We start from the raw sequence: 10312 nt of genomic DNA on the forward strand, positions 1-10312 counted from the left end.
CTACTTTTTCTAGCCTCCTCAATACTATCTCATTTCCTAGACATGAGAATATAGGAGGTAATTTGACAGCCCTGGAGAGACTCCTGCTCAACCTTGGAGCCACAGGGAATAACCTTGCTCATAGATCTGTGAAACTCTCCATGGAATGATTTGGGGAGGGGTTTTGCAGCCGCTCAGAAAATAAAATTCCTCATGTGAAAGGTGGCAATGGTTTTGCCAAGAGAACTTCTGATTTTTAAAGATTCCTCTCCCAGCTGAAGATACTCTTAGCAACCAAGTAAGTTTTAGGGCAAAATCAAAGGATAAAGTTGGTCTATCAAAATAATATTGTCAGATATCATCACTGGAATTTATAATTGTTCCTCAACCATTTCTCCCCCTTCCCCATTTCTTATTTCTCCTTTGTTCTCCACCCTAAGCACTCCATGTTCTTGTATTCTTGCTCATTCATGCGTGCTTTAAGGGGAAGATGTGAAGACAACTTCTTTAACCTCATGATGAATAGGTCACTTTTTAAGAAGAGATGATATCTGTTTTTCTCTAGTGAATGCATTGCTTTAGAAATTAGGGAACTGCCATTCACTTGAACTAACTAATGTAGGAAGAAGATAAGTGTTAGCTATAGAATACTGCAAATTGATTAGACATTGGACTTTAAAAATTCCTTTCATGTAGAATGATTGCAGTTTGAAAATTTCCTGTTGAGAAGCTAAACTACCACTACTATCAGGTGAGGAGTGGTTATTACAATTAATCTCTAGATCAGGTGGGTTTTTCTTCCTGTTTCCTCAGGTCCTCCCTGTCTATCATATATCCTAATGAAAGCACTAATCAGAAAATTTTATTTTAAGACGAGTTCCTTATTCTATTGACCACAAATACCCTAGAATGCCTAGAAACCTGGAAGTTTCCATAGTACTGATAGCAAATGGAACTATTTGCTGCTATTCACACCATAAAATTGGGAAATTTAATTGTTCATCTGCCTTTCAATCTAGGATCTATAATGATTTCATGTATCTTGTGGTAGCCAATAGATACAGATAGAAAACACTTGCACAGTGTATTTTTTCATAAATGTGGCAGTATGGATGGCAAAGGGTCAGGTCTAGATGAAACTTTTAAAGGAAGAACTTGGGATCTAAGAACCTCATCTTCAGGGGACAAACTTGAACTCTAAGGCACAGTGATTGTTCAGAATGGCATGTTACACTCTGTTTGGGAGTCAGTATACAGGCCCTAGACGGGATCTGGAAGACATGTTCATGTTGTCAGAATCAGAACGAAATCTAAAGAACCCTATTAGGGAGTAAGAAATTTGTGAGGAATGGAGTTTTGACTTGGTCTTCTCTTACTGAATCCCTCAAACCTTGTTACACTTAGTTGCAATTTTTCTCAACAAGGCTCTGTTTCACATATACCCCTCCCCAACTTCTCATCTGTTTTGATACTAAGGAGGTGTTTGACTCCAGGAAAGTTATTTTCTTTACCTAGGCTTCAATTTCTTTATTAGTAAAATGTGAAATGGATCAACTTTTACTTCTGCTATTTGTTGGATTTCTGGTTTTCTCTTATTATTCTCTCCCACCCCTTCCCTCTCCTTATTCTATTTTCTCCTTCCCTCTTTCATTTGTTTACCACTTCAACTTTTCTCTCAATTTAGTTATTTCCTATAATTATTTGAAAAACTTAATTTTTTTTTCTCACAAACCATCAAAATACACAAAACAAAGACAACAATTTAGTGGAAGGACAGAAAATGTATGCTGATAATCTAATAGTCCATATATTTATACTACTGTCTTTCATAACAGCCATGGAAAAACATGCATATTTTATAGGAAAGGGGAAAACATGCTAAAATTAAAAAATGGCTGAGGCTGAGGAGATCTGAATCAGAAATATCTTAAAGAAAATCTGATTTCAAAAATAGTTTTAATATGTTTTTTTGATGTATCATGAGCAGGGGCATCCAGAAGTATATACATCTCTGGGGTTGAGAAAACTCAATATTTGTAGAGCAGAAGGTAGATTATTAAAGAGTTACAAAAGTCACAAAGTTAAATATTATTCTTGTTGATAGAAGAGAATCTATTGATTTTTACTTCTACTAACTGCAAATAGTTCTGACCAAAAAATCAAACAGAAAAACAAAACAAAAGATAAAAAGAGAAACAAAATCAAACCCATTATTATACTAAGAACATATGAAGGAAACTTTTCATTCCAAGTAATCATAATTAAAAGTACATATTTTGTTTTCCAAGGTTTTTGCATTTCTAATCCTCACATGGTCCCTGTAGGGTATTATTATTGTCCACGTATTACATGTGTAAAGTTATCCTGAGGATCAGGGGGTACTGGGATCTGATTTTTAAATGTGTGGGTCTACATGTCTCTTGGTCACTTTGATTCCAATCAATTGTTGAGGCAACTGATGAGTGTCTGAAAGCTGAGAGCTTCTTAAAGTGAGTTTACTCTATCTCTGACTGGCATTCATGTTTAAAGTTGAATGACTCCATCAGGCAGCCTTTAGGAATAAATATAATTACTGATTCTGACAACATGAGCATTCGAGCATTCTTCCAGATCCCTACTAAGGCCTCTATACTGATATCAATAAGAGTGTAACATGCTATTCTGAATGATTGGTCACTGTGCCTTAGCAATAGGATTGTCAAATAATCCTGGTTAAAAAAAATAAAAAGGCTTCAGGTAAGCTCTGGGAGTCTCACTTTTCTTGGAAAACTAAAGCTACTTTATTATTTAAAAAATATTTTTATTCATTTCCGAAAAGGAAAGGAGAAGGAGAGAGAGCCAGAAACATTAATGATGAGAGAGAATCATTGTTTGGATGCCTTCTGCATGCCCCACACTGAGGATCATGCCCTCATGTGCCCTGACTGGGAATCAAACTGTGACCTCTTGGTTCATAGGTCAACGCTCAACCACTGAGTTATGCTGGCTGGGCTAAAGTTACTTTAAAAAGAGAATTGCTTTTCTAAGTATAATTTGCTCCCTCTTCTCCTATAATTTCACTAGATTAAAGATGACAAAAACATTTTATTTGCTATAATTAGAAATGGCTGTATGAGGTTCCTGGGATGAGAATGATTCTGAGACTACATTCAGACTCAGGGTAAATGAAAGAGGGTTATGCAAAAATAGAAGCATAGACATATGCACTAAGCATTTCTAACCGTGTCCTACATACAAGATTCATTTCCTTCATGAGAGTTCTGGGCATTTCCTTCATGAGTGTGATGAGTGGGAATGGAATCCTTTAGAGGAACAAGTAATTCATATTTTATATTGATTTTGTCTTAGTTACTGTGTACTCAGTTTTCTCAACAGGATATACTTTGAAGTAGTAATTTTAAGGATTTAGTTCTCTCTTAAACTCTCCCTGCCCCATGTAAAAATAAAATGGTTCTACTTGCAGGGAAGTCAGATTCTAATATCTTGTTAATCCCCATGGCTGTATTTTCAGGAATCCATCCATCAAGATCAAGCTCCCTTCTCACGCCTATGTCACATTGACTTCATGGCAAATAATAACTTCTCCAACTTTCAACACCTTTATTTTGTCTTAACTGGAATTCCAGGGCTTGAACAAAAGTACTACTGGATGGCTTTCCCACTGGGTGCTCTATATGTCATTGCCCTCTTTGGCAATGGTATCATCATCTCCACCATCAAGTCTGAATTGTCCCTGCATATCCCCATGTACTATTTTCTGTGTATGCTGGCATTGGCAGACATGGGGCTTGCCCTTTGTACTTTGCCCTCTATGCTGGGCATATTCTGGTTTAACTACAAGTTTATCGCCTTTGATGCCTGCCTTGTTCAGATGTACTTCATCCACACCTTCTCAGCCATTGAGTCTGGTGTGCTGGTGGCCATGGCCTTTGATCGGGTCGTGGCAATCTGGAGCCCCCTGAGGTACAGCACCATCCTAACCAATGGTGTGGTCCGCAAAACAGGGGCAGTCATCTTGACGAGGGCAGTCTGTGTGGTCTTCCCTGTGCCTTTTCTTATCAAGCGACTCCCCTTCTACCGCTCCAACATCCTGTCCCACTCCTTCTGCCTCCACCAAGATGTCATGCGCCTTGCCTGCGCCAGCACCCGTGTCAACAGTCTCTATGGCCTCATTGCTGTCATCTTCACCAAAGGCTCTGACTCCCTCTCTATCCTCCTCTCCTATGTGTTCATACTCCAAACAGTAATGACCATTGCCTCAGGGGAAGGCCGGCTGAAAGCACTCAACACCTGTGTTTCACACATCTGTGCTGTACTCATCTTCTACGTGCCACTTATCGGGGTGTCTGTCATTCATCGTTTTGGAAAGCACCTTTCACCACTAACTCATGCCCTCATGGCTAATGCCTATCTTCTTGTACCCCCTGTGCTGAACCCCATAGTCTATACTGTGAAGACCAAGGAAATACGAAGGAAGATCACCCAGATATTTGTTAAAACCAAGATTACTTCAGAGAGTTAAGGTCTGCCGATTTGAGAGAGAAAGAATCTATTCTTTGAAAATTCAATTATGACTATGACAAATAAAGGTTTACATTTTTTTTACACTTCAGTGTGATTTGAATTGGGCCAAAGGAGATTTCCCTGATCTCAGAGCATACTTTCTTATTCTTGTGCCAATCTGTCTTTTGCTCAGTATGGAAAGAGTAGAATCTATAGGACCTGTCCAATGTTCTGCTTTTTAGCCCGGCATTTAGGAGTTGACACATAACAGCTGAAGACAAAGAATATTATTAATTTCATTTTGTAATAACACTTTGAACAGAAAGAGGCCATTAGTTTTATGCTTTTAACATTAAAGCTCATTAAATTGATTTAATTTAACATTCTAAATCAAGAGTTACAAATGGCTTTCATTAGCTCAATGGGAAAGAAACAAACTATACTCATTAAATAATAAGAGAACACCTGGTGATGATACATTATTAAATACGATATGAATCAGACAAATGATCAAATTTTAAAATTAAGAATATAAATAAATACAATTGAGCAGGGGCCCTGTTGCATAATTTGGGATCAGAAGATTAAGGGTAAGTTTAGCGCTTCCATGTGTGAAACTAGGTATTAGTTCTCTTACTTTCTCTTTACTGCAATTTTTAATTTTGAAAATGAAAATATCCCTTGGTTTCCAGTGTTGTTACAAAATTAAATTCAATCATATAAATACCATTATTTGTAAAGTTTGCAGTGTTGTGCACCTACAAGAAGTGTTCAAAAATATCAAATGTAAGAGTCTAAGTCTCTAAGAGAACATATCTTTGTAGACTGGCCACTAGGTAAAAGACAGTGTCAGAGTTTTTACATGTTATCTCATTTGTTACCTATAGCATCCTTATAAGGGAGAGTGTTATGTGCTCTTTTCTGATGAAGATATCAAAGCACAAAGTAATATATTTGTTGGCCTAGGCTCATGTAGGCAGATTTCTTGGAGAATGATGGGCACCATGTATATGGTGGGTGATAGATAAAGTGGGATAGGCAGAGTACAGGAGACACTCATAATAGAGATTTAAAAATCATTATGGATATATATTGAAGGCAGAGTACCTATATAAAGTAGAAGGAACAAAGGCACATGTGTACACTGAGCTATTTGTATCTCTTTACACAGTCCAAGTGACTTTTCCTAAAAATATTTACTGTTTTGCTGTTAAAACTTAAGACAAAAGATTCTTTGTGACTTGAGTGGTTGTTGAGTAAGACTCCCTCCACGTTCTGCGGGGAGTAGAGTTCGGTATCTGAAAGAGGAGCTGCACAACAAATGAGAGAAAAAGACACGAGATAATTTTGCAATATTGGGGGACCAGGCGGCCAAGTGGAGTAGTTTCAGCTACCACTGTCTGGACAAACAAAGGTGGCGCCTAGCTCCAACCTTTGCTAGGGCTTCAAAGGCACCCAACCTTTGGGGGGTTCTCTGTTTATGTTTATCAAACAGTGAAGACAATAAACTGTTTCCCACAAGTGGTGAATGTAATTATCTATTACTCAAATCAGTAGCTACTTTAGAAATTTTCTAAGGCAGACTCTAACCGAGTTAAGATTAATTCGGTAAGACTATGCATACAAGAAATGAGAATTTCCATTTAAATACTGCAAAGAACTTATATACTTAAATGCATAGCCCATGGACACATGCAATAGGGTAGTGAAGACCTGGAGAGGTGAGTAGGGGCTGAGAGGAGGGGTTTAAAGTGGGGGTGGGTGGGAGATATCTGTAATAGTATCAATAATAAAAATATATTAAAAAAATAAATACTGCTTTTGGGTTCAAGAGGCCCTACTGACTTAATCTTAGGTTCATAAAAATTACCTTTATTAAAAAAAACATAAGCACATTGCAGACATACAACAAAATCATAAAGAATAAAACATCATTTACATATTCTGGACGTTGTGGGGAGAGTTGAGCTTTACCACTCCTGCAGGCACAATCACAGTCCTGAGTCTGGAGCAGGGAACAGGACCCAGGGCTACTCTTGTTAAGAGGTTAGGTCTCAGTCTGTTCTTTCAACATGGGGAAAGGCCCTTAGAAGCAGTGTAAAGTGACCAACATCCTCAGGAGATGAAGAAGTCTCTTTGAGGACTTTCAGGTCTTGGGTGTTTTCACCCATATGTGATACTTGAAATTTCAGCTATGCCAAAATTTTCTAAATCACACTCTACCTTTTAGAGACAGGTAGAAATACCCTTCAGAGCCATTATCTTTGGTGTCTTAAGTACATAAAGGCTGACCTCAGAAACAAGTGCACTGGTAAAGGAGTAGGTAGGTTTCTCCAAGTCCCTTTCTGTCCCTTTTCTTCTTTAAAGGTGAAGATGATTGATAGCTACAGCAGCAGCTGTACTAGCAGTAGAAATATCTGCAATACCATCTACTAAGTAACTACAATAACTGGTGTTTTACACATGGTCTTATTACTCCCAAAATTAACTCTAGGGGTGAATACAGGGTGGGACAAAAGTAGGTTTACAGCTGTGAGTATGTGAAACAGAATTTATTCTTGTATTATTTTTTATTAATCATTGTATGATTTTTCATATGAACAACTGTAGACCTACTTTTGCCCCACCCTGTATATTGAGGGCAAGGGCTTAGATGTCATACACCTTCGGGTTTAAGTTCTGACTGTGCCACTTATTATCTGTGTAATCTAGGCAATATATCTAATTTATTTAATACTAATTTTTCTAATCTACAAAACCTGGATTGGACTATTATTTATTTTATAAAGTTATGGAGATTAAAGGAATTAATGCATGTATGGCTTAGTCTAGGGCCTGGAAGTAATAAGCATTGAATAAATATCAGTTGGTATTATTATTATTATTATTATAAATTGAAAAATACACACTGAGGCACAGAATATATATGTAGCTTGGTTAAGTTCACATAGTAAGTAAGTAGGCACAATCACAATTTTAAAAAAATGTTTTTATTAATTTTTAGAGACAGAGGAAGGGAGGGGGAGAGAGAAACATCAATGGGGGAGTGAAACATCATATGCTCTGACTGGGAATTGAGCCAGCAATCTTTTGGTGCAGGGGACAAAGCCCAACCAACTGAGCCACACCCACCAAAGCATACACAGCCACAATTTGAAAACACATCATTACTCCAGCTTTGAGATTAATAAGCAAGGGACTTTAAATATTTGTAATTCATTCAAATAAATCAAGTTGAAGGAGAATTAGGGGGAAATATTTAATTTGTTAGTTAGAAGGAGGTCTGAGCCATGGAAAACACAGCTTTCATATAGCAATGGAAACAAAAGTCAGATTACAGGATCTAGAGAAGGTATTGCAAAATGATGATGTGGAGTATATGTTCAGATTGCCTATAAATAATTTATATATTTTTTTACTTTGCTACCCTATGGTTCCATGAGAGAATGAGCGGATGATGACATTAAAAGGCATTTTCAGCTAATTGTCTCTGTTATCACGTTTGTGAATATTGGAAATATGGTTGGCCTTTATGCTTATCCCAGTGATAGTTTTCAAATTTTTGGTTATGCATCTATACAAGGAAGTAAAAAGGACACTCCCTAATATATTTATATTCTACTAGAGGCCCAGTGCACGAAATTCATGCATGGGGCAGGTTCCCTCAGCCCGGCCTGCACCCTCTCCAATCTGGGACCCCTCAAAGGATGACTGACTGCCGGTTTAGGCCTGATCCCACCGGCATTCAGACATCCCTCTCACAATCCAGGACTGCTGGCTCCTAACCACTCACCTGCCTGCCTGCCTGCCTGATTGCCCCTAACTGCTTCTGCCTGCCAGCCTGATCACCTCCAACTGCCCTCCCCTGCCATCCTGGTCACCCCCAACTGCCCTCCCCTGCTGGCCTGATGCCCCCCAACTGCTCTCCCCTGCTATGACCCACTTCTTCCGCCGAGACCCACCTCCTCCATGCCACGTGGAGACATGGAACCCCCAGGCCTCACTGCACAGAGTGGCTGCTGGGCCCCCCTCTGCTTTGCACACAGCCATCATGTGGCAGCCATCATGTGACGACATCATGAGTGAGGACCACCTAGACTTTTATTAGTTTAGATTTTATTCATTAAAAAGTGTATACAGATACTCCTATACTACTATCTTAATGTATATGGTAACACGTTAAGAAAAATATTTTGAAGGATGGGATAAAATTAAATACAAATAAAATTTCCATTATTTTCTTTTTGTAGGCAAATTGATGATAATGTGTTCTGTTTGAGATTCATGTTTTCCATTTAGATAGCATCAATATTAAGGCCTTGACTGATATTTGCATTCTGCACACACCAACAATTTTCAGTAATTTCCATGGAAAATGTAAACGCTACATTAGTCTTGCAAATTTATTCTTAATCTTCCTCTCTGTCTAGTTTCATTTTAGTGAGATGAACCTCTTACTTAAAGATTCAGCAATATTGATTACCAGCTTATCTTTCATTAATCTGAATCTTAAAATACAGGTTCCTTCCGTCTTTCTAGAATTTGTTTGCAAGCCTAGGAAACCTTGATACGTGAGTCGAGTTTCGATTCACAGGCTTTACAATCAACAGATGTAAATTTGAATCTAGTTCTGTTTCTAATCTAGTTAGAAACTGTGTGTCTTAGAATAAGTTACTTAACTGCTCTAAATCTCATTTCCCCCATGTGTGGAATGTTGATAACACTTATTCTCAAAGATTGTTGGGAGATAATATATAAAGGCAACTAGCATTATTAGTCATTATTAACAAATTAAATGTGATATCGTCATGTAATACCTACATGACTTATAATTGTATACATATTTCCTTGAAAGAAAATGCCAGGGTTGAGCAGGAAATTGGTGGGTCTAGAATAATGACTGAAATTCCATTAGTGTTAAGTGTATATTTATTGAATGAGTAAATAGCTCCCCTACCAACTTGATTGTGTAATGATTAATAAAATACTCAAAGCAGGTATTAACATCAATACAAAGGTACATTGCATTTGACATACTCATCCCCACCCTGTGTGCACTGCTTTCTTAAAGTTTTTCCCAGTGCTGAAAATTTTCATTTGTCCTCATATGAAGCCCAGCAGTAATATTACTTGGTAAAGTTTTGCTGGATTCTCTAGTACACAGCAAAATAGATTTTACTAATGCTGAGAACATCCTGTAAGGTCAGAACACCTATCATTCTATTAAACATATGGCAGAAGACTAGAACTATTATAAATCTGTAAAAAAGTAATATCCTTTAGAAGAAGAGGTATAAATTAAGTAACCACAAGTGTGTCTGTTTCAATTTTATTATAGGCACTTTTTATCCAATCAACATTAAGCCATAAAAACAAATCTACTTAATTCTGTAATAGTTTTCTTTGCTTTATTTTAAGAAAAAAATATTATCTCAGAAATCTAGCCTTCAGCAGTGCTATAGGGCTTCTATATTTCTTTTAACGTAATTATTATTTAATTGATAATTAAAGAATCATTACTTAACATTATATGAATAAACATAAGCATTATCTGAATAAACAGGTGATAATTTATGTCATCATTGATGCTCATCTTCAGGTTCAAAGAAGAAATATTATGATGCTGATTAAATTAGATTTTGCATGTGATTTAGCAAAATACAGTATATACATTCCAAAATGGAGCATATACAGACCAAGAATGACGTGTGTTGTATCTTGACCTGCGAGCCTTGCCCACCCTTTCATTTCACCAGGTGTGTATAATCTGACTGCATTGTAACTGCTGAAAATGCTACGTGTTCTGCATCTTCCATTTGATTCCATTACT

The 10312-nt window shown here is 37.3% G+C and overlaps 1 protein-coding gene across 1 annotated transcript; it reads left to right on the top strand.

Moving 5' to 3' along the window:
- Window positions 1-3544: 3544 nt before the first annotated feature.
- Window positions 3545-4501, top strand: LOC102766731 (olfactory receptor 51H1). Its single transcript, XM_006762366.1, has one exon. It carries the CDS (start codon window positions 3545-3547, stop codon window positions 4499-4501), a length of 957 nt encoding a protein of 318 aa, XP_006762429.1.
- Window positions 4502-10312: the final 5811 nt, after the last annotated feature.

Source organism: Myotis davidii, unplaced genomic scaffold (genome assembly GCF_000327345.1).
Source record: "Myotis davidii unplaced genomic scaffold, ASM32734v1 scaffold58, whole genome shotgun sequence".
In the NCBI taxonomy this organism is placed as follows: Eukaryota; Metazoa; Chordata; class Mammalia; order Chiroptera; family Vespertilionidae; genus Myotis; species Myotis davidii.

Coding starts and splice junctions, on each gene's coding strand:
- LOC102766731 (XM_006762366.1), top strand. CDS start 3,545: ATGGCAAATAATAACTTCTCCAACTTTCAACACCTTTATTTTGTCTTA.